The sequence below is a fragment of the Epinephelus fuscoguttatus genome, linkage group LG13, assembly GCF_011397635.1.
Source record: "Epinephelus fuscoguttatus linkage group LG13, E.fuscoguttatus.final_Chr_v1".
NCBI lineage: Eukaryota > Metazoa > Chordata > Actinopteri > Perciformes > Serranidae > Epinephelus > Epinephelus fuscoguttatus.
Genome location: NC_064764.1, coordinates 39,384,025 through 39,407,715, shown reverse-complemented (window position 1 = coordinate 39,407,715; position 23,691 = coordinate 39,384,025). Strand labels below are relative to the sequence as shown.

General features: G+C 44.1%; 1 protein-coding gene across 3 annotated transcripts in view; it reads right to left on the bottom strand.

The window, feature by feature from the left end:
* Nucleotides 1-14,280: 14,280 nt before the first annotated feature.
* The window catches only part of kdm6a (lysine (K)-specific demethylase 6A), a 65,456-nt gene continuing 56,045 nt past the window's right edge, over nucleotides 14,281-23,691 (bottom strand). For all 3 annotated transcript variants that reach the window (XM_049593346.1, XM_049593345.1, XM_049593348.1), the window contains 12 exons: nucleotides 21,562-21,691; nucleotides 21,261-21,366; nucleotides 20,395-20,600; nucleotides 20,066-20,118; nucleotides 19,901-19,975; nucleotides 18,183-18,331; nucleotides 17,989-18,103; nucleotides 17,719-17,906; nucleotides 17,362-17,503; nucleotides 17,142-17,268; nucleotides 16,883-17,053; nucleotides 14,281-15,309 (listed from right to left, as the gene is read on the bottom strand). In XM_049593346.1, the coding sequence (XP_049449303.1) occupies nucleotides 15,283-15,309; nucleotides 16,883-17,053; nucleotides 17,142-17,268; nucleotides 17,362-17,503; nucleotides 17,719-17,906; nucleotides 17,989-18,103; nucleotides 18,183-18,331; nucleotides 19,901-19,975; nucleotides 20,066-20,118; nucleotides 20,395-20,600; nucleotides 21,261-21,366; nucleotides 21,562-21,691 (1,489 nt within the window). In that variant the 3' untranslated portion in view covers nucleotides 14,281-15,282. The remainder of the gene's footprint in view (nucleotides 15,310-16,882; nucleotides 17,054-17,141; nucleotides 17,269-17,361; nucleotides 17,504-17,718; nucleotides 17,907-17,988; nucleotides 18,104-18,182; nucleotides 18,332-19,900; nucleotides 19,976-20,065; nucleotides 20,119-20,394; nucleotides 20,601-21,260; nucleotides 21,367-21,561; nucleotides 21,692-23,691) is intronic.

Here is a 23,691-nt window from a genome sequence, read left to right as displayed (position 1 = left end):
TCACAGCAGAATAAAAATGTTTACAGCCTGGTACAAAACTGGTTTTGGCCTCTATAACTCAGCTGTTTAAATTTTATTGAAGCTTAAAGTTACACATATTTAAGGGCAGGGACAAACTGTCTGCAAGACATCGCCACAGTCTGTGAGTCAGATCCACCTCTGAACCCACAGCTCCACCCTCTCATCCAAATATGGTCACTTCTGGCTCCAATAAACAAGATGGCAATGGACCAAATGCCTTCGACAGGAGCCCACAAACCAGCGGGTGATGTCACAGTGGTTACGTCCATTATTTTTTACAGTCTTTGTTCCCTACCCTATCACATGTCTGTCACATCTCTGAGACGTTCACTGGCTGGTCACAAACGATGTCCATATGCTTCAGGTGCAGATGCAAAAAAACACTAAAGTACATCGACACATTTTTGTTGCAGACTGAACCTCATGAATGCTTCCATGTTCAAAAGGCAAAGAACAAGAACAGGTTAGTCCAGCTGCGTCCTACATTTAGGAAACAGAGACTGTGTCTCACATGAACCCCTGAGAGGCTGCGCCGCTGCTCCCAGATTTGATATTTTCTTAAATGTCAACCTCCTCCCCCTTCTCACTTTTGAAGGTAAGTGGGGGAAAAAATACAGCCTGCCAAGAGTTTTTTAAAAAGCTGAATATTCAAAAGGGATCATGAATAAATTAAAGGCGTATTGGTGGAAGTGGCTGTCAGTCCATGGGACCAACGCAGCCACCTGCGGTTGTGATAATGAAATAACTGTCAAGCACAAAGCCTACAGGCCCTGCTACAGATGAATGATCCCACACTTGTGACTCATTCTGCACAATGAATGTCATCGAGCGAGCACAATGAAATCCTCCATCATATATTTTCTAAAGTTTGGAGAAAAGGTTCAGGTGAGGGATATCATTGTTCAGTGATTCTGGCACCATACATGACCAGAAAGTCTCATTTCAGTGTTATTATAAGCTGATTATTCATGCACTTCACACCCGCTGACCAAGTGTTCATGGAAAAGGTTTTCACACCAACTCAATCCACACTTGCATTTGCCAGATTTTTTGGTACTTCTGCAGCTCAGATTGTCAGCAGTGAAACGAAAACTGGTTTTATGTTTCCATTTGCTTTGGTTTGTTTGTTTGTTGGTATCTGCAGGACAGGTTGTCATGTTGGGTGAGAAATATTTTGTCGGGAATCTGACATGTGTTAGAATCCATGTTGTGGTCCGTCCTCTTATTCCCAGAACTCCTCATCTCTTTGTCAACATGCAAGTGAGCTGAAACACACAGGATGCTGAAACTTTGCCTGTCTTTTGCTTCCCAACGGGATGAGAGAGATACCTCTGGGAAAACAGTCTCCATTAGACCTGTCAGACTTCGGACTGTGAAAGAAAGACTCAAAATAACGACACAAGAACTCTGAAAGTACCAGGATGCTGGAGGAGTGCTCAGGTTTAATTTCATTATAAAGGAGAAGGCTAGCAAAGTGGCCCAAGATGGAAATCTATAAAAATGCATCACAAAAAACAGTCTATTACTAAAAAAGCAAACTAACTTTCTAAAACAGCTGGGCACTGTGGTTACAGAATTTCAATAAAATGGGAGTAAACAGAGAATTTGTTGGGGACTGTTTTCACCTGTGGATGAATACACATTTAGTGTTCTAGTGAGAATTTATGGCAGCAGGATGGTGATCATGTTCATCAGAAAACCCAATCGGCAAATTCAATGCTGGCTTTGTACGTTCCTGCAAATCCAAATATGTTACGTTTGTATGATCTTATGTTGCAGATACTAGAAACTTTACATTTCGGCAACACTGTGGTTAATGTGTGGTTCGGTTTGGGTACATCAACCACTTGGTTACGGTTGGGAAAAGATCATGTTTTGGCTTAAAATACCTGCTTTTGGTGGCACAACCTCGGCAGGAACCGCAGCAATGTCTCTGAAAAAAATGAAGAGTTTTTCTGACATGCATGTGAAATGCAGCAATGTCTTGGTAAAAAAATAACTAAATGTTTTTCATGGCGCTACCGCGGCAGGAAACGCAGCAATTTCTCAGTAGAAAACAATGACTTCCTATGATAGTATCAGGGCAAGAAACACATCAAAGTCTCGGGAAAAAACAACGGCTGTTTGGAGCACTATCCTGGCAGGAAAATTAAGCAATGTCTTGGTAAAAAACAACCATCCCAGCATGAAATGCAGTGACGTCTTTGCAAAAAACAACAGCTTTCTGTAGTTCTGTCCTGGCAGGAAAAGCAGCGATGTCTCTGTAAAAAACAACCACTTTTTGTGACATTATCCTGGCAGGAAACGTAGCAAAGTCTCGGTAAAAACAGCCACTTGGAGTCACGTGACGCGGTGAGGAAAATGGCTTCCTAGCTGAGTCTCGCACAGTGATATCTTTCACTTTTATCCGTCAGCCTCACTCGAAGTCGCCATCTTTAACCTAACATTTTTCAGGCTGCAGGCAAAACCATTGTGGAACTATGCTGGGCAAGCAGAAAGACACATACCGGACACTGCCGAGAGCTGTGCATGCGCTAGCAAAGGGGCTAACTCGCCAACACACCGGAGGGGGGACGGTGAAAGCCTGACAGGAAATGTTGCAGGAGATACTGCAAACATATTCACAGTCCTGCAACAAATATCAGGTGAGCTACAGAGTCTGGAAGAAATACACAAAGCTACATCATCGATGGAGGGCTGTGAAGCTGGGACCTGGTCGCATTCTTAGAGAGAGCTTTATCTGAACATACAGCCTCTGTTTGCTGCGCTGTCCTGGCAGGAAACGCATGTTACCTCAGTTAAAATCAGCTGCTTTTTGTGGCACTATTCCAACTGGAAACAGCGATGTCCTGGTAAAAGAGTCGTTAAAACACCCACATTTCGTAGCTAAAAAGCCGCTGGAAACCCAACAAGACTCACTAAAAAACAGCCGGCTTTGCCACTTATAGGTCTCGAACAGTGCTCTGCAGCTTGGCAGGAGTCTTGCCGAGGTGTCACGCCATCCACCATCCCCTCCACCTCCGAGAGACAAAGTCAGCTCATTTATTTCATCACTTAAGAAACGCTAATATGATACGTATGAGACGTACAAACATATGTGATTTAAATAGTTTGTGGGACAAAGGAACAGGCTCTATATCAGCCAGATTATTTCATTGTTGGTTTGGTCAAACGCAGCTGAATGAATATATCATTTAAACTAACAGCCAATTACCAAACAAGCTAAACGTTTACAGAGTGTTCTGCTTCATTTAAATTCAGAGACACACTGACAACTGAACAGGAAAAACAAAATCCTGCCGTCAGCTGTTCTGACGTGAACCGGCAATTTGGGACTGAACACTTTCCTCCTGCTGGGCTGAGTGATGGTCGTGATGCATTAATAGCTTTAATGGAAAGCACTGCTCACACATGTAGAGATAAATAATAATCATTTAAATACGTTGCTCTGAGCTCAGCTTGTTACAGCACCGTTCAACAACAAAGTTACAAAGAGCTTTACAAGTAAAACTGACAAAGTATCAAAGGCCTCTATGAACCAGAGAAGGTTCAGTCCAGATAACACAAGAAAATGTCGATATTGTATGTTTCTGCACACCACAAATATGTTACATTTGCACATTTCAACGCTTCTAAAGTGATGTAGTATATGAGCTGACTTATCATCTGGAGGTGGAGACGATGGTGGCTGGCGTGTCACCTTGGTAACACGCCTGCCAAGATGCAGATCACTGTTTTGTGACCAACAAACTAAAAAACTGGTTGTTTTTAGCATCTCCTCACTTTCTTTCCTGCGCCTATTCAGCCCCTGCATGTCGGTGAGACCTGTGGCTCTTTCTCCAACAGCTTAATAGGCACTGAACCAAGTGTTTTTAGGGACCCATCACTCTTTTTCCAGCTGCTTTTTAGGCACCAAACACAGGTGCATATAAGGACCGATCGCTCTTTTTTCCAGAAGCTTTTCAGCCCCATAACGTGGATCTTTTTTAAGTAACCCCTTACTGTTTTTCCTGTCCCTATTGAGCCCCTAAACCTGAGTGTTTTTAAGGGACCCGTGGCTCTTTTGCCAGCGGCTTTTTAGGCACTAAATGTTGGTGTTTTTAGGGACTGATTGCTGTTTTTCCTCTGGATTTTCAGCCCCTAGATGTGGCTGCTTTTTAGGGACCTGTGGTTTTATGATTCTAGTAAATGTGTATTTGCAAAAATTAATAAAGTACAAAATAAAAGATCGATACTTGGCGTCCATGTATCGATACAATATCACCACGTAAAATATCGTGATACTATGTTGTGGTGTGGTTGTATCCCACCAAAAACACAGCTGTGAAGTGATGGTCTCCTCCCAGGACTACAACAGAGAGCTGTTACTACAGTAAATATGCTAATAAAACAAAAAGCCTTGCGCAGCGGCAGACACGAGTTTTTCAGGAGTAGGTCTATCTAGCAACGAGGTGAGTATTTATTTAGAAATCTAAACCATGTTACGATATTGTAATGAATCCCTCACGAGCAGGAGACCAGAGGAGCGTTCAGGAAAAAGGCCCGTTTATTTGAGCACTCCAGAAACTCCAGTAACACTCCAGGGGGTAAAAGACTCCGTCCCAAACTCTAACACACACTTCATACACACATACTCACTTACAGTACCCAGCGGGATCCCCTCCCCTCTCTGCTCCACCAATCTCCAGTCCGCACACTGACTGACAGCGTAGCCTGTAAACAGAGCTCAGCTGTTTATTTAGCCTAGCGATATCTCTGGACTATAGTAGCTGCAATGGACGACTTTGAACGCGATTTTGAAGAGTTTCTTGTAGCGGACACAGACCCAGAGCCATACCTGTTTGAGCCGGAGCATACAGATGAGGAACTCCATGTGTTTGATGCTGAGCGGGCGAGAAGAGAGGCTGAATGCACAGAATGGGATTCGGTGCTACTGCTACCATCGCTGGGAAGACATATCACCAGGAGGAAAAGTGCCGCAGAGAGTGCATCACAAGGAGTGAAGTTGCGTCTTCTTTTCCTCGCAGATGACGGTTCGGGTTCATTCTCTCCTGTTGCGTGGTAAGTGTGGTCCATTCGCAAACTTTATAACTAAAAAAACTTTTCACTACTCTCTATCGACGAACTACTAACACTCTCTGCTGTTTCCTCCTCCTTCTTCCTTCCTTCCGCTGTCTTCGTTGGTTCATTTATACACGCGAAACGCGTTCTCTGGCTGGCTGGATTGTCCGCTCGGTCTGCCTTACATTCATGGCGGCGCAAGATGGCGACCTCTCTAAAGCAAGGCCCTTGCTATATATATATATATAAAAGCATAATTATAAGGCTACGAAAACCAAACAAATTTTATTTTATAGCGATTATACACTTATATAAACATATTAATGGGTAGAAGATTCAGATTCAGACTGACAATAAACCATGCCAAATATTACACACTGGCCCTTTAAAGGCTACAGTAGAATGCTTTCTAAACTCCGCTCCGTTTCCGTTTTGTTTGCCTGTAGCGTGCGTATGCATAATGACTTGAGGCATTACGTGGCATCAGATTGGTCATAGGCTGTACTTGCCGATACCCGATACCGCATTTTAGGCAGTATGGGAGGCATTTCTGAAACTGGTATCGGTACAACTCTACTAGGGATAATATACATGCAGCTGAAGATGAATATATGTACAGAGGCCAATGCAAATACAGATTGTTTTTTTTTGTGCTGCCTCTTCTTCTTGCTACAAAATGGTTTGTCTACATCCTGAAGACATGCGGTACACTCTGTCTAACTCCCGCATTAAGTTTTCTAAAAAAACTGGGGACCCTTTATTAAACACATTAAAAGGATGAGGAGTCAAGCTGACTGACCACAGTGGACTCCTTCCTTGCATTGGACTGCACACTGTGCTTCGATCTGCCAGGACACCAGGTCTCCGCTGGACCTTCCCTGACCACTCATGGTCTTTACCCCATGGATGCCATCTCTCTGCCTCGACCTTCCTGTGGACACAGTACCAACTGGTGTATAATGGTGCTGTTTTACCTCTTATCATCGTTATCATTATTATTTATTTATTTTTGTTTTTGTTTCTGTCGTCTTTGTCTTTTTTCTTTTCTTTTTCTCCTTTTGTGCAGCATGTCTTATGTCCAACTTTGTGTATTGTTAAAGTCTTTTTTTTAACTAAAACCTGTGTTAAATAGGGAGTAGTGAATGGTGGAAAATACAAAATGCACAGAAGGTCAAAGGCGAAATGCTAACAGATGGTGAATATCTAAACAAAGGCAAATGCATATAGGGAGTAAATATCTAAAGACAATGCAAATTGTGCATCTGCTACATCCGCTACAGGAAACCAGTGAAGGCTGTATGGATGGGACGACTTCTCTGGCAGTGTGGTGGCTCTGAGACAATGTGGTTGCATCACAAAACTCAGTCACGCAGCAAAGGACGGATTTAAATCAAATGACACACCATGATTACACAATTTTGAATCATAGGGAAATATTAATCAATCAATAAATAATCCATCCATTCAGAACAGCACATAAACATCATACACAACCAAGCTCGCTCAGTGAGAGTTCAGTGTGTGTGCAGCTGATTTGTTCAAGTGATGTGAGGAAAACAAATCGCAGCCTGTTGCTCAGCAGAGAAGAGAAAATATTGTGGCGTCCATATTCCACATGTGAAATGGTACAAGTGGCTGTTGTTGTGCGGCGCTGAGAGAGGAGCTGGATCGGGCACCAGGTTGGCATCAGTTTGTTTGTGGTCTCAGCAGCACAGAGACAAAAACATCATTTTATTGAGTGGATACTTGTAGGCTCCATTTAAAGGTTGAGCACTCTCTACAAATGCAGCGTGTGTCAGTTGGTTGGTGAAAACAAGACGAGCTGTGCACACAGTAATCACTGTGGTATTGTTCTGAGTCGTTTATGCGTCGTCGTTTCACATGTTGGGAGAAGATTCTGAAACAGTGGTGCAGCAGTTTTAATACTGAACTGTCTCATAAGGAATAGTTACAGTGGTGAACCTTATGTGAAGTGTAATTTATACAAGAGACAGAGATCCCTACGTACACAGCTGCACTCATGAACATCACCATTAGCCTCAGAGAGAGGCAGGTTTAATGCCACTTAAGAGGAGGAGAGACTTTGTTTGTTGTGTGAAAGAGGGGAAACTGAGAATGAGATTCATCTTTTGTTTTACTCTCCTGTATACGGATGTACTTTTCAGTAAAATGACCTGCATGTATGTTGAGTTCTTGTGGTTGGATCACCATTAAAAAATTAAAAGTGTTAAGTTTTAGAGAGAATCAGCACAGGACCCACGATACGGTATTATTGCAATAAAATATATTGTAATCATCAGTTTTACCTCCTAAGATAAAGTTTTCCGTCTGTTCATCTGACGTCAATCGTTTTTAATGCAGCTAAATGTGACACAGAGCAGACTGACTGACCAACACCGTCATAACACCTGCCAGAAATGCTGCATACACCTGACAGAATGAACTGTGGGCAGATTTAACGCCCTCAGAGAGGAAAGATTAAACACATGAACAAACACTTGACATGCAGGTATTCTGCTGACTGAGTGACAACACCCATGTTAAAAGTGTTTGCTCCGCTGTGACTTTGGCGTCCCAGTGTACCTAATGTCCAAAACACCAATCACATCTTCCTCAGACAAAACTCAGACACACAAACCAAACTGACACTAAACACACACTCTGATGACATCACGGCGCGTGCACAAGTCTTATTAAGCCACATAAATTAATAACCTGAAGCAGGATGAAGCGTCACCATGGCAACAACACAGGGATGTGTAAACAACATCAACTCCTCAGCAGCTGCCTGCAGCAACAGACACACACCTGCACGGTCTGTGCACAACTTGTAAGCACAGACACACACACACACACACACACACACACACACACACACACACACACACACACACACACAACGCTGTGTTGCCTAGCAACATGGACATCTACTTCTGGAGAAGCAGCACAATGAGTGTGTTGTTACACTCACCTGTCTGACCGTCGCCCCGGCAGTCTCGTGCACCGTCAAGTCCTCCAAAGTCTGCAGGTACAGTTTCCTCTGCGCAGTCCATTCAGCCTCCATGGTCCCAGTAGAACCAGTCCACTCAGCCTCCATGGTCCCAGTAGAACCAGTCCACTCAGCCTCCATGGTCCCAGTAGAACCAGTCCATTTAGCCTCTCTGGTCCCAGTAGAACCAGTCCACTCAGACTCCATGGTCCCAGTAGAACCAGTCCATTACACGTTGGCTCTGCAGTCACATCCGGGATATTCTCACACACCTGAGGTAACAGTTCCTCAGTGGAGACAGGAAACACCGACAGCATGTTAGCATCATGGTTAGCATGTTAGCCACAGCGCACCTGCAGGTTGTCCCGGTGTGTTTGATTTGCGTCACTTGGCGCGCTCGCCGGTGGGTGGAGCCTACAAACAGTAATTAATTAAGGTGGATGTGACCTCTTCTACCTGTGTCCAGGTGTAATAATGCTCATCAATACCAGTGATGACATCATCATTTACTGTGTTGCGTCTTTGTTCCGTTCACAACTACAGGTGCATAAAGTTTTTCTTCTTCTCCTTCTTTGGTTTTAATGGCGGTTTGAATCCAAAAAGTTGCCCTCTACTGGATTGACCCCAAGGTCCCCAATAACTATATAAAAATAAATAAATATAAAAAACATAGTAAAATGACAATAGGCTCCTCCCCCATCCATTTCCCACTCTGTTATAAATGCCCTATGTGGGAATTATTCAGGACTCTATATTGGAGGGTAATTTCCTGAATCCTGGGGCTTTTCCTTTTATCTGGTGAGGAGAGGTTTCTTGTGTTGGTGAATCTGTTTTACAGGGAGTGAACTCTTTCAGGGCACGGTGATGCAGTGGTTAGCACTGTCGCCCCACAGCAGGAGGGCTCCTGGTTCAAACGCCAGGGTGGGGGAGCACCTCCATGAAAAAAGTGATTTTTTGTTAATGTGAAACGTCTTTATTCAGTGTTTTTACCAGTTTTAATCAGCTGGTCTGTTTGCTTTGGAGAGGAAGAGACCTCTGCGGATCATTCAGCTCCCAGTAAAAACCAGAAAGTTTCAGCTGGTTGCATTCTCAGTCCTCACCACTAGATGCCACCACATCCCCCTAAATCTGACACACTGAACCTCGAAGGAGACACAGTTACAGAAAAGCTGAAATCTGAAGTAAGAAAGAAACTATCCAACTATGGCACCGTAACTAGATGTTTTAAAAACAGAAAAGCGTTAATATTTATCTCAATCATAATTAGTTAACTGTAGTTTTATTCTTTTTTCCCGTTATGTCCACTTAATGAGTACTTTCTGGTTACGTTTCTGATTTGATGAGTTTTACTGTTCCATAGAGTGGGTTATATCAGGACAGCGTTCAGCAGCAGCCTGTTAGCAGTAATTAGAGACCAATCAGCACAGTTAGTCATCATCATTACAGCGCTGCATTAGGAGCATAAAGGGAGGTGGAATGTGAGGAACTTCAGGGTCGTGGTAGGATCATTTAAAGAGAAAAACAGTCTGCTCTTTGAAATAAAAGACATGAAGAGGTTTACTGAGAATACAGACTGAAACTGAATCATTCCTGACCTCTCAGTAATCCCTCTGATTAAGATGAATTTGATACTTCGGAAAGATAAATGCCATAAATAAAGCCAAAATAAAAATAAGTGTATTAACTAATCTAACGGAATCTATGCATTATGGCAATAAAAAGCATCAAGCAGCTGTTTGTACGTCTCTGTGAAGTTGTACTCGGGTTAACAGTAATGCTTTGAGCTAAATACCGGCTGATTGGTTGGTTATTAGGCCATTAAATGGACGTTATCAACTGGTGTAAGTCACAGATTTTAGGTTGAAAAGGTCATGAAATTAAACTCTCTGCCAGAAATAGCTTTCAGAATCAGAATTCGGGGCTTCTATTGTCCAGTTTTGGTGAGAAAACCCGTGTGAATTGTAGCCTCAGTTTCCTGTTGTTAGCTGACAGGAGTGGCACCTGGTGTGGTCTTCTGCTGCTGTAGCCCATCTGCTTCAAGGTTGGACAAGGTGTTGTTGCTTCAGAGATGCTCTTCTGCACACCTTGGTTGGAACCAGTGCTTATTTGACTTCCTGTTGCCTTTCTATCATCTTGAACCAGTCTGGCCATTCTCCTCTGACCTCTGGCATCAACAAGGCATTTTGGCTCACTGGATATTTTCTCTTTTTGGGACCATCCTCTGTAAACCCTAGAGATGGTTGTGCTGAAAATCCCAGTAGATCAAGTCACTTTTCAGGACTCTTGGAGTGTAAATGTTTTTCCAAAATTTAATGGCCGTCCATCCAATATCTGTTGAGATATTTGAGTCTGGACCAAAGTGGTTGACAGACTGCCGTTAGTATGAGTACAAAAAGCTTTCTGTGACATGAGTGGTGACTGAATTCATGTGTTCCCTCCAGTTTTTACATCTAACCATGGTGAAGAGTCGGACTGACTGAAGCATGGCAGAGGACTGTAACACACTGTTCACACAACACTCAAACAATCTGATCAGATAAAATCAGAAAAAAATCATTTAGTTCTTCATTATTAATTAGATCTGTTGCATTTTTTTTCTCGACTCCTTCACAGAGGAAGAAAATGTTTTCTGTTCCTCTTTTACAAACCGACCATCATCAAGTTCCTCTTTTCGTCTCCTGTTAACCGTGTCATCATCAGGTCTTTTTTAGGAGGCTGTAAAGTAAATCATGTGCAGCAGGTCCAAAAACTGAGCTGCACGCTCAACCTTACAAAAAGAGAGACTGTATACAGAAAGCCTTGAATTGATTACAGACAGAGACATGAGAAAAGCTTTTGATTTCTCAGACACTTTGTTCTGATTCATTATTTTCTCCCAAAGATTTTTTTCCTCCCTTCTTTGCTTGTAGACTTCATTCAGATAAAAATAGTTCCCCGCCGAACACAGTCAACTGGATGCACCATGTGGGCATCTAATGAGGCCTTATGTCTTTGTTACGGTGCAGGGATCTGACTGTGGCCTGTTTGCAGTGGACTGTATATGGTGCAAATTCAGGACACAATTTGCAGGGATAACGGGCTCCCCAGAACGCCGTGGACAAAACCAGCGAGCACCAGACTGGACTTCAGCTGTGTGGAAAAAACTCCCATAAAAAAGACAAGAAATTAAATTGTTGCTCTGAAAGTGAAACTGTTCTGTCTCCTAATTTCAACACATCACTGCCTCGCTGCTATTATTAACTCCTTAATACACCAACAGTGTGCACAATCTTTTAAATCTCAAGTGGCTTAGACATGTAAAACCGCTTGGATCTTTCATCTGCGATCTGCCATCTGTATTGTTCTCACTTGCTCAGAAGCCCAGAACTGTTCTAACATTTGCGTTTGGTTCAGATCCAGCAGCACTACTTTGATTTCTCTACATGTTTGGCCTCATTCAGAAACAGACTCGCATAGTTTGGGATTTCAGTGTGTTCCTGGATTCTACTTGTACATTTAAAAGCTATACTCTGACCGATATGTTGCCAAGATATTTCCACAGCCACGTGAAGCACTCTATGTGAGAAGCAGTTTTAATGGCCCTCCTGGTGATCCGTTTGGCAAAGTTTGAGTCTTCCTGGCAGCCTGAGGACGAGAAGACCAACTGAGACGGACAAATGGCAGCCGTGAGCGGTGCCAGTGTCTCTCTGTCTTCTTCACGCAGGCAGGACAGTTGTTCATGTTGTAATGATATCAAAGACAACGCAGTTGTAAGTCGGCTAAGTCAGAAGTTTGTATTTGGTCCAGTTGTGTGAAGTTATCCGATCCATTCTCCTGGAAACATGAACACCTGTAAATATTCAATGACAATCCATTCAATATTTTGACACCTTAAAGTGGAAACTTATCAACTTCCCACCACCCGGGGTTTCCAAATAGTATTTTTGTTGGCGCCAGTGTCACAAAGACAAATAGCTTTCAGTTCTCCTCAGAGTCTGACAATGAATTATGGTTGTTCCCTCCTGGGTTGTAATTAGAATAAATATTGTGGAGACACATCCCCTAGTATATTGATTAAAAAACATAAATAAAATTAAAGCACTAAGCAGTGATGAGCGGGCCCTCGCACCTTGGCGCACGTCAGGGGTGCTGGTGTGTGAAACTGCGCACAGGCCTTGGGCTCATTTATTCTCCCTTTATGTATGAAAATACATGTCTGCTTCAAACTTTGTGAACATCCCTGCACTCATACTTCCATGCGCCCTTTATGTTGACATAGATACAGCCAGTAGATGGCGGAGTCAAATGTTTGACAAGATGGTGGAGAGGTTGTTATAATGTACCTTTAAATGGAGCCAGCGATGTAGACAGCAAACGACTGTTAGGCCACTATATACATCCCAACATGTGACAGAAAATTATTTTCACTAATGTTACTGTCTATATATTATCATACATTACCAATTTGTTCCAACCTGTCACTGTGTTTCCAGCAGCTTTTTAGGCTTCAGACATGGAAGTTTTGTAGTAACCAGTCACTGTTTTTCTAGCATGTTTTTAGGCTCAAAACATTGAAGTTTTGTACTAACCAGTCACTGTAATTCTAGCGTCTTTTTAGGCTCCTAACATGGAAGTTTTGTAGCAACCTGTCACTGCTTTCCAGCAGCTTTCTAGGCTTCAGATGTGGATGTTTTGTAGTAACCAGTCACTGTTTTTCTAGCGTGTTTTTAGGCTCAAAACATTGAAGTTTTGTACTAACCAGTCACTGTAATTCTAGCATCTTTTCAGGCTCCTAACATGGAAGTTCTGTAGCAACCTGTCACTGCTTTCCAGCAGCTTTTTAGGCTTCAGATGCGGATGTTTTGTAGTAACCAGTCACTGTGTTTCTAGCAGATTTTTAGGCTCCAACCGTGGAAGTTTTGTAGCAACCTGTCACTGTTTCCAGCAGCTTTTTAGGCCCCAAACATGGAAGTTTTGTTGCAACCCGTCACTGTGTTTCCAGCGTCTTTTTAGGCTCCAAACATGGAAGTTTTGTAGCAACCTGTCACTGTGTTTCTAGCAGCTTTTTAGGCTCCAAATGTGGAAGTTTTGTAGCAACCTGTCACTGCTTTCCAGCAGCTTTTTAGGCTTCAGATGTGGATGTTTTGTAGCAACCAGTCACTGTGTTTCTAGCATCTTTTTAGGCTCCAAACGTGGAAGTTTTGTACTAACCAGTCACTGTGTTTCCAGCAGTTTAGGCTCCAAACATGGAAGTTTTGTAGCAACCTGTCACTGTGTTTCCAGCAGCTTTTTAGGCTTCAGACATGGAAGCTTTGTAGCAACCTGTCACTGTGTTTCTAGCGTCTTTTTAGGCTCCAAACATAGAAGTTTTGTAGTAACCTGTCACTGTGTTTCTAGCATCTTTTTAGGCTCCAAACATGAACGTTTTGTAGCAACCTGTCACTGCTTTCCAGCAGCTTTTTAGGCTTCAGACGTGGAAGTTTTGTAGCAACCTGTCACTGTTTCTAGCGTCTTTTTAGGCTCCAAACGTGGAAGTTTTGTAGCGACCTGTCACTGTGTTTCCAGCAGCATTTTAAGCTTCAGACGTGGAAGTTTTGTAGTAACCAGTCACTGTGTTTCTAGCGCCTTTTTAGGCTCCTAAACATAGGTGTTTTACAGCAGCCAATCACTGTAATTCCAGCAGCTTTTTAGGCTCCAAGCGTGGAAGTTTGGTAGTGACCCATGACTGTTTATCCAGACTGTTTATTAGGCTCCATATCCTGGTGTTTTGTAGCGACCTTGTAGTGACCCTGTTGTTTTTTTGTCGCTGCATTTTTAGCAGAGATTGTGCTCCCAAATCTTGGTACTTTAAGCCAAAACATTATATTTTCCAAACCATAACCAAGTAGTTTATTTGCCTAAAGTTAACTACACATTAAAGATTGTTTAAACTTTTATCATTCTGTGTAACTGATGTTTCCACTTACTACTGGTGTATAAAGAGGGTTGTATCTAAGGTATAATTTCCTTACTTGAGGTTTCCAACAGATAAACAGTGATTTGTCTCACAAAGCGAGACTAATGAATCGGACGGATAAGTGCGCTGATTAAAACCCTGAACAGCTCGTTCACTTTTGTGCATAATATTCTCCAAATTTAAGGAGCTCCAGGTTGTTGAAGTTCTCCAGCTCACACCATCGGCACTGACCTCGCTTTTGTAACAAAATAATAAGTACAACAGAGCTGCAGATGTAAATAAAGACAGTTCTTGTTTATTGACTCATAAAACATCCTTCAAACAATAAACCCATTTCAAGGTAAGGTCTCTGTACAATGCTTACTAAGCAGTTTTATTTATATAGAAAACGTACGAGGGGCCGTGCTTAAAATCACAAGGCTCCTTCAAATTTAATGGCAGGTACTCTGGAAAAAAAAATTACAGCATTCCATCAACAAATATTTTCAAGCAATAAATATGCATTTATAAATAGTGTAAATTTACATCAAAATAAAAAAGAAAAACACAAATTAAAGTTCACTCTTTTGTCTATGTGCAACCCTTTTTCTCTGTGACTTGGCTGTTTGTCTACAAATGATTTCCTCTCCCTGACGAAATCAGACTCATCATAGTTCCAGCGAAATTAAATGATTTTTTAAAAATGGGGGAAATGTTGCAAAGAATGTGTCACTCAACTTTTCACATTACAAAACAGTTTTTTATCTGGTTTTTCCTGACGGAGGAGGTGTCTATCTAACATACAAAAGACCAGCTATGCTAATGACTCATCTCATGGAGGGGAGGGAACAAAGCTCGTGTGTGTGTGTGTGTGTGTGTGTCAACCCACAAACAAAATACAAAAATGGAAAAAGAAAACCATCCAGTCAGTAGTCTTTGTGTGACGATGTTGCCAGTTAAAACATAATATGTACAAAACCTTAATTCATCATTTTTTATGTGGGATTTTGTGTGTGTGTTTTCTGGTGAAGTCCAGCTGGGCCAGCAGTAGAACAGTCTGGTCATGATGACAGGAGGAGCTGCCACCCCCCTCCAGTCCACTGGGGGGAGGCACACCACTCTGGGCAGGTTGCATAGACACACAGCTTTCACGCAGCTGCCTTATGGGAGAGCTACAGAGCGCCGTTTGAGGACTGCCGGCTTACTTCCTGAATATCAGAAAAAGAAGAGGTTTCCGGAGAGTTTCCGATTTAAGTCCATTGCGGTTCTAACGGTCCTCAGAACAACAGTGTTACCATCAAGAGGAGGAAGGCAGGGGACTCGCCTGGAGACAGAGGAAGAGGAGGAACACACTGAGATCTGACTCTGGCATGAAAGTGGTATCATTAGAGGTCTCCTTTGTGTTTAAAGGGATCGTTCAGATATTTCAAAGTGGGGCTGTAGGAGGTATTTATCCATAGGCAGTGTGTTAGCTACAGTAAATAATGGTCGGCACACTCCCAGTTTGGAGAAGCAGACTGGAGTACCACCAGGGAAGCTAAGCAATGTACCGCTGTGTACAAATGCAGCAGCAAAACATATTTTAGCCACCCAAAAGAAAAAATCCATTTAAAGCCACAGTTTACCCCAAATTTAACTTCCTCTTACCTGTTGTACTGCTCATCAGTCTCAATAGTTTTGGTGTGAGTTGCAGAGTGTTGGAGATATTGGCTGTAGAGTTGTCACTCAGCTTGTGGTGCTCAAAGCGCCAAAAAATACACCAAAACAATCCAGACTGATAAACAGCACCACAGATATGGGTCATTTAAAGTGTACGCTATACTTAGAATATTTTCACAGCTTTGTGTTGCTGTCAGACGGCCCTTACTGACAGGAAACTGAAGCCGTTTTAGGGGCCGAACACATGTTGCGTGTTTTGCAGCCTCAAATTAATTGTTTTCAATGTAGCTGACTTTTGGAACGCATCAGTGCACATTGCATGTCATGTGACGAGGAACAACCAGTCACAGCCGGCAGATATCTTTTCCTTCATCTGTAAATATTCAGTCTGATAAACACGGAAAAGTTGATCATGTTAGTGCAGGGCTGCCCAGAGCTTTACATCTGTCCCACAGACGACAGGCCTGCTCACTTCTAGACAGCTCCTGGAAGAAGATCAGCTCTGCACTCAGGATTTCAGGTTAACAGGCTATACGATGTTTGTTAAAGTTGCTTAGTAACCTCAGACGCAACCTGCCGCCACGCTCTAGAAGGCTGGCTCAATAAAGGGCACAAAAGTAGCACCCAGCGCCCGACCTTGTGTTTTCCAGGCGGTTAAAGATGTGGCATTTGTACAGCCCTGTACTGCTCCACCAGACTCCACAGACAAAAACAGTAATTTAACATCGCTGCACACAGGAGCTGCTGGTCTACCACTGCCTCATTCAGTTATTTTTTGTATTTTGTGTGACTTTGGCAGTAAAGACGGTTAGATTACACAAACAAACTGATCAAGGCAGCGACAGACCATCGTGTGTTCTGCGAGGTAAAATTACTGTTTTTGTCAATGAAGTCTGGCTTTGACAAGAGTGATATAACGGCTTCAGTGCCCCGTCAAAAATGGCTGTCTCACTGCGAGGTAAAACAGTGCAAATAATCTAAATATAGCGCACACTTAAACTGAAATTGATTTATTCTGACATGGCTAAAATTCATGTTACTGCTGCCCCCTGTTCACAGAAGTACATTGCTCATCTTCCGTGGCTGTACTCCTGCCTGCTTCTCCAAAGTGAGGGCATGCTGACTGACGTGTACTGTACTTAACACACTGACTACGGATGAGTACCTCAAACAACCCCACACTATCTCTTTAAACTGATCCTCTCTGGTGTGAGATGAGGTGGTTTTGTGATACTTACGAGGGTGAACTGGTCATAAACCTGCATGAGGTCCTCGATCTTGTACTGCTCTAGCACCACAAAGTTGTCCAGGTTAGCACTCGCCCTCCGGGCACAGTCCTGGCAGTGCACCACATACGTCTTCCTGCTGTTGCTCTCTGTGGTGACAAACAGCAGGTCGAACACCTCCACCTGGACGAGGGTAAAGAGGAAGGGTTCATTCACACAGCGCAGACACAGCTGATATGATGTAGGCGTGGCTTAGGACACGCGTGCTCACCTCACAGATGCTGCAATAATGAGCCGGCTCGCTGTGGGTCCTCCCGTGCCACACCAGTTCTTTCCCGGCAGCAAGCAGCAGTTCACGCTGCATCTGACACTGCTTCAGAGTCCGTAACAAACAATACCTGAAACACACAAACACACACGCTGGGTGAGACCAGAGTCACACAGAAAAACACGGTCGTATCAGGAATTATGTTTTAAGAGGGAGCTCTCACTTGATCATCTCAAAGAGCCTGTGGTCCGACACTTTGATGTTCCTGGCCATGTTCCAGGAGAGGTGGATCATGGGAACAATGGATTTGACACTCTGCAGCTTGTTCCACTCGTAACGCTCCACTGCCAGCTTGTACTGATGTGCTGAGGACAAAAACCGAGAGGCGCTCTTCATTTAATCTATACATCTGTGTTTATCCAGCTGAGGGTTACAAAGCCTGCGAGCTCTTTGTCACAAGCACTTTCACGTTACAGCTGTACCTGCCTGCACCTGGACACTGCGCTCAGAATCTGGACAGGCTCTGCTTATCTCAGCGGGCCATGAACACGCTCATGTCTAATTAATTCCCTTTGCTCACCTGTGAGGGGTCCGACATTCCACGCGATGTTGTTGCACCAGCCGATGGCCTGAACCCAGTGGATGGTGCCCGTGTTGAGCCACACCAAGTCTCCAGGACGCTGGATGAACCGGTAAACAGGCACGTTGCTCTCGTACAGGTCCTCCAGGTTGGGCCACCAGGAGCCCATCAGGAAGTTGATGTTGTTCCTGTGAGAGGAGGTGAAACATGACATCAGTGTCGACTCTGGAGATCAGCTAAACTCTCAGGGAGTCATTTCTGGTGACGTACTTTTCACAGAAGTCGGTGATGACGCCCCAGTACGTCTCAGGCACAGCGAACCACTCACAGTCCCCCGGACCGATGTTGATGTTGACTGAGCAGAAGTTGTTGTTCTCTTGGTGACCTGTGACAGAACAGGAGCAGGTTACTAACAGAGTGAGAACGACACAGACAGCAGTGGTGTTTGTTCTGCCTGTGTGTACCTGGCGTCCTGCTCCCCGGCACCTTCATGTAGAGCTGGACGGTGTTCATGCCCAGGATGGTGTGTCCGACGTGGCTGAGCAGGTTACCGGCTGACACGACCCGAGCAAACGCTGGCAGTTTAGACAACTCCTGAAGCTGCTGCTTCCACCTGGAGGGGACAAAGGTTACAGGTTGAGAGTTAGGCCCTTTTTACACAGAGATCCAACAACACTGCTTCAACAAATCCCTTCACTACACCGCCTTTTCTTTTTTATACAGAACCAAAGGACACTGGCATGATGCCTCCCACACGTGTGTGATTTTATACAGTATGTCGGCATTGTAGAAACAAAAGTGGCGTGATAGTGTCGCCATCGAATGTGACATATACACTCAGTGGGCAGCGCTTTCTGAACCTCATTTAACATCCCCGTTATATGGTGTTTGATCCCGTCCTCTGCTGGACGGTAACCAGCTCCAGGACCTATTTGTCTCCCAAACTGTGGACGTTTTCTGTTGCTGTTCTTCTTCAAATTAGCTGCTAGCTGCTTTTTAAATCTCCTGGTGGTAAGTCGCACACATAACGAGTAGTCAAAGCGTCACACTTGGCCCGTCCTGCCGGCTCACACTTCTTACACAGATGTTGATTTAGTGCTGTTTCTACCTTTGCTGCCGTCTCATATGAACAGTGTGTAAGAGTTTAGACGTATCTATCCGTATCCTGCTGATGTACGCTCACTATTTTCTCTCTGATAACTTCAGATCAAGACGTTCAGGAGGTTTTTACCAGAAGTTAAATTATCCACAGACATTTCTTCCTCTCCGAAACAAACAGACCAGGTGATTAAGACCAGTGGCTCCCAACTGGTGGGTCACTGGTCCATTCTGAATGGACCGCACGTGACTCACAAATGTCTCGAGTTTGCAGAAACACCTTATTTTTATGTACAGTAACTTTCTGGCACTTTTCCACGACATGGCCAAACGCAAGTACGATGCTGAATGTATTAAACTATGTGGACCCTGAACTAATGACTAAGGAGAAATCTGGACCTGATGCTGGTCCAGTTGGGAACCACTGATTGAAACCAGTAAAAAGCATTCATTTATTCATTTTCTGGGGGGTTGTGGGGGGTGGTTGGAGCCTATCCCAGCTGACACTGGGTGAGAGGCAGGGTTCACCCTGGACAGGTCACCAGACTATCACAGGGCTGACACATAGAGACAGACAACCATTCACACTCACATTCACACCTACGGGACAGTTTCATGTAAAAACGATAAGGGTTTTTCCGATGCTGCTCATCATGAAGGGGCTCTTAATTTCAGTGGCGGATATGAAAATGTGAATGGTCCTATTTTGAGCCAGTGTTTGGTTTGTTTGTTACTACTGCAGAAACATGGTGGGTCCTCATCCCTGCTCCCTATGCAGACATTAACAGCTCTTTCTAAGGTAACAAAAACACAACAACTTATCTTCTACTTATGTTATAACACATTCAATTTCTGCAAATAAATCCCACTAAATCCTACACACTGGTCCTTAACCATTCCACCATCATACCTTTCATACAGAGCAGTGAGGCGACAATGCGGCGCAACACTCTCACCTTCAACAGGCAGTGTGAAACGGGCTTTACTCCCTTTTCCCCTCTAAAGACAACCTCATGTAAAGGAGGTGATGTGTGATGGTTTATGCAACCAGATGTTCTGTGTGGAGTTAAAACAGCTCACTCACTTCTTTTCATCAGAGAGGTCGATGTTGGTGCCAAACTTTATGTGTTTGAAAGGGCCTTTCCTTCGCCGCATCGCACTAGAAGAGCACGAGAAGTTTGATACAGTTGGTGAGTAAACAAAAACCTTTGGAAAATTAAAAATGTGAGAAACAAGGAAGGAAACTCACCTGTCTGAGGAACCCGCTTCTGCTTCCATCTCCTTCTTCTTCTCATTCTCCTCCTGTCAGAAAGAAAAAACTTTGAACATACTGGTGCGGGAAACCTCTGGAGAAAAACCTTAGCATTAGATAAACTGACCAAAGTAAACTGGTTTCAGGTCACTGGTGATACAATCTATCTCCGATAACCAGTATGTGTCATCACATCATGGATATAACATGTCATGTACAGGTTTGGTGATACACTGGTTCAACTCTGGTTCATCTGTTGCACCCATCAGTTTTCCTGTGTCTGCAGTGTGTGTGTGTGTGTTTGTGTGTGTCCCACTCCCACTGACCCGCAGAGACTCCTGGAAAGACGAGGCCTGGTACTGGGCGTATTTGATGACAGTGGTGTGGGAGCGGCTGCTCTCGCAGCGCCACATCTTCCTGCTGCCAGTGGGGTCCCAGTTCTCATCGGTGGGCTGAGCCAACTGGGTGCGCACCTCCACCAGATGGTCGGGGTTGGCCTCCACCAAGGTCTTAGTGGAGAAGAGGCCCAGATCTGAGCGTGGACGGTGGGAGGAAAGACAGGAGCCGAGGAAGAAGAGCGGAGAGAGGAGTTAAGTATTATTTTTCAAGATTTTTTAAATTCAAGATTCTATAGGATTTATTTTTAATTTCTTCCGTATAATTCTGATACTGACACTGTCTGGCTGAGGGAGAACAAGGTGACATACTAAGGATGTCTGTCTCACATCAGTGGTGCAGCATGAGGAAGCTGTGTTTCTTTATTAATTTTGTCTTATTGTATCTTAGACTACAGAACTGCTGGACACACAAACAGGAACAATCTGCCAGAGTCTTACATAACAGGGCAGCATGTCATTGTAATAGAAGAGCAGATGTTTGTAAATTCTTGGCAAAGCTGACCAGTTTTCTCCACGACAAACATGTGCAGTAACATTTTCCACTTGCAGGTGGTGCTGTTGTCATACATGTCAAATCCATCCACACACACTCTGCCTGCCATGATTACAGAGACACACCCACAGAGCCACGTGAGACTGGACGAGACAGAAAACATCCAGCTGCACATGCTCACAGCTGCTGTCACTATCACATGTAAGACAGACAAGTCAAAGACACGCAGATGCTTGAAACACACAAACGCAGTCTGTGATGCAGCAAAGTGGAGTGCGTGTTTTTATTTTGCGTCAGGTACCTAGTTTGAGCGCTCCAGCCAGTCCTCTGATGACGGTGACCGGGTTGGCAGGGTTGGTGCAGAACTGATGGAGGGGCGGGAAGAAGGCGTCCCTCTTGTTTTCTAGCTGTATGTCAGAGAGGAGACACAGAGTCATCAGGGGACGTGGACGCGCTCCAGACTTATTGGGAGAATCAACACATTAAAGAGGAGCTAACTAAGGAGTGTTTGTATTTGGTGCTGTAGCCAAGATACCGTTACTCCAACATTGCACACAACAAAATCATGAATACTTCTCCTTCTATGGAGCGGCTGCACTCACATAAATACTGGGCGTTGGGGGGTTGAGTTTGTCCTTTGGCAGTGGAGGAGAGGGCGCGCGAGGGGGTCGAGGCGGGGGACACTTGTCCAGGAGGATGCTGCTCGTCGACAGGCCGTTCTTCCCCAGGTTCCTGGAGAGAGATCAGTCAGTTCATCAGTTCAGGTTAAAGCAAGACGTCGCTGACGATAAACAAGTGTGCAACACAGTGTGGTCTGCAGAACAGGCTGTTTGCCCCGTGTAACCTCACCACTTCCACAAAACACTGAAGTCTGTTGCGTCATTTCACTGAGCTTTAACACACCTAACAACAAAACATTTACAACAATCAATTACATTACTGAGCAACTTTTGGACATTTGGGAATACGTTTTAATTAGAAAAATCAGGACATGCAGAGGTTAGCCTATCCAGACAAAACCTGTTTACCAAGCACCATCTGTGAAATGTACAGCTTGTTCAGAGCTGATTCAAGCTTTTGTAAAGTAACCCGTGCTGCTACATGACGCTCAGTCCACTTAAGTCTAATGTTGATCGGTAAATGCTGAACTCTGAGTACGCCAGGAGGGTAGAAGACAACATTTTCGTATTCATGGCCGTGACCCCTTCGACCAGGGCTCGCTGGTGTAACGTACAAAACTGCATGATCCTCCTGGATTATGAGGTCTGCCACTACACTAAGATAACGGATGTCATGGGAACAGATACTTTGGTGCCAATCGATGTCACAATTTTGAAAACATGACTCGTTTTTCTCCAGTATCATAAAAACTCAGGATGCAAGTGTTATGTCTGCTGTTAAATGCCAAAGGAAGAAGAGAAAGAACAACACATGAAAGATGGCGAAACGTGCAACTGCCGTGACAGCTCCGCCTCGACTCATTGGAAAGAAAAGCATTTGTTAATTCTTTGCAATGGGAGCACCGTTTATTTACACTCTGCTGTCGGCTATATTTTAACATAAGTTTCCTCACCAACAAAATCTCCTGAACCCACAGAGACTAGTTGCATTGCAAGGCAGCAACAAATGAAGTTCATTTCTTAGCTTAGGTAGGGAGCAGGGCCTCGCCTCAACCACACCTCTAATTACCTGCCAAGCCTACTTACACCTGGTCGACCCATCCTGCTCTGATTATCTCAAATTTCTTGACATACCCTCCCTTCATGCTGTCTTCCCTTCTCCTTCAATGTGGTGCATAACTCTCCCATGTCTCATTCTAGGTACTGTCTGGGAGGCCTATGATCAGCTCGGGTGGAAAAACTCCTAAGACTAAACTTCCACACTGAGTTTCCCTCTGCCTGATCTTCAGCCCATTCTCCCAGATCAACCAGTCAGAAGACTTCCCTCTTCCACCGTCACCCCCCACTTACATCCATTCACCAGCCCTCAACAACAACTAACAGCTCCTGAATTCCAGCTGAACGTATAAACGACATAGTTGTGGCACGGTCCTCACTAGTGGATGTGTCGCATCATGTCGTCATAAATGAAGCATTGTGGTGCTACAAGGATGCTCCAGCCTACGAGTTATATTCCAGACAGAGGTACATGCTAGTTTGGTACAGGCCCCAGCGAAATCACATCATCATCATTTTTATATTTCTTCTTCCTTTATATTTCTGCAGCAGTCTGTCAACACTGTAGTTCTGTATGTCCAGTGGGAGATGTGATGTGAGCGTGGCAGACGAGAGGGCCCTGCACGAGGACTACAGAGAAAGTGAAGCTCATGACAACAGCATCATGTCCACTCCCTACTGGACTCAAACTCCAAGCAGCCGCACCCACACACACACCGAGAGCTGTACTCCGATCTGTGTGTGACATCAGCTCAAAGTATTTTTGCACTTCTGCCTCAAAGACACAAAGTGGCAGATTTTATCCAAACACGATGATGAGTCCAACCAGCACTCAGCGTGGGGTCAAAATGTCATGACATTTCCCAAACGCAGCGGAGAATCAACACATTACTCACGTCTGCACATGATTTCACATCAGAATGCATCTGCTGCTGCGGAACTGCCACAGACATTCAGTGTCACGCCGTGTTGTCTTTTCAGTTAACAATGGGTCGGTGTGAGCAGCGGGATGCCCACACATACCTGGTTCGAGAACACTCAATAACACAGCTTCTG